Below are 859 nucleotides of genomic sequence, written 5' to 3'. Positions count from 1 at the left end.
GGTAACCAAGGAAACGCTGTATCTGCTGTTCCATGAGCGCCTCCTGCTTCATGCAGATATTTTATGTAGTATAGTTTCACAAAACTAAAGTCAGAGCACTGTTTAGCGTTCTAATCTTTCAAATTATACAATCTAATTTAGATTTTAAAAACTGCTCATGCTGCATTTATTCAGCATCTTTGTTTGGATTTTGATTCAAATGCAGTGGTCTTGGAGCAGTTAAACTGGTGTTGACTTGTTTTTGCTTCTGTTCACCCTAGACCTGATGCCACTGAAAGAGGAGAGTCAAGAACTGAATGAAATGGAAGAGAAAGATGATTTCATGACTGGGGAAAAATCTTTTACTTACTCGCCGACTCAAAAAACAGAAACCAGAAACCTTGAATTCCAGATGAGTGTTCACACTGGAGAGAAGCCTTATGTCTGCCAACAGTGTGGAAAGAGTTTTATTCAAAAAGACAGCCTTAAAGCCCACATGAAAATTCACAGTGGAAAGAAGCCTTACACCTGCAAACAGTGTGGGAAGTGTTTCTCACTAAAAGGAAACCTTAACAGTCACATGACAATCCATGCTGGAGAGAAGTCGTTCGTCTGCTCTCAGTGTGGAAAGAGTTTCAAACAGAAAAAGTACCTTAATGCCCACATGACAATTCACACTGGAGAGAAGCCTCACACCTGCAAACTGTGCGGGAAGAGCTTCACGCGAAAAGAAAATCTTACAATTCACATGAGAATTCACACTGGAGAAAAGCCTTACATTTGCCAACAGTGTGGGAAGAGCTTTACACAAAAAGAAAGTTTTAAAATTCACATGAGAGTTCACACTGGAGAGAAGCCATTCATCTGCTCGCAGTGTGGG

General features: G+C 40.5%; 1 protein-coding gene across 1 annotated transcript in view; it reads left to right on the top strand.

Moving 5' to 3' along the window:
- The window catches only part of LOC107572690 (gastrula zinc finger protein XlCGF57.1-like), a 30,326-nt gene that overhangs the window by 15,281 nt on the left and 14,186 nt on the right, over nucleotides 1-859 (top strand). Inside the window, exon 3 of the mRNA XM_016259118.1 lies at nucleotides 261-852. Within this exon, the coding sequence (XP_016114604.1) occupies nucleotides 261-852 (592 nt within the window). The remainder of the gene's footprint in view (nucleotides 1-260; nucleotides 853-859) is intronic.

This window comes from Sinocyclocheilus grahami, unplaced genomic scaffold (genome assembly GCF_001515645.1).
Source record: "Sinocyclocheilus grahami isolate Dianchi unplaced genomic scaffold, SAMN03320097.WGS_v1.1 scaffold1797.1, whole genome shotgun sequence".
NCBI classification, from domain to species: domain Eukaryota; kingdom Metazoa; phylum Chordata; class Actinopteri; order Cypriniformes; family Cyprinidae; genus Sinocyclocheilus; species Sinocyclocheilus grahami.
This window is presented reverse-complemented; position numbering and strand designations above follow the sequence as displayed.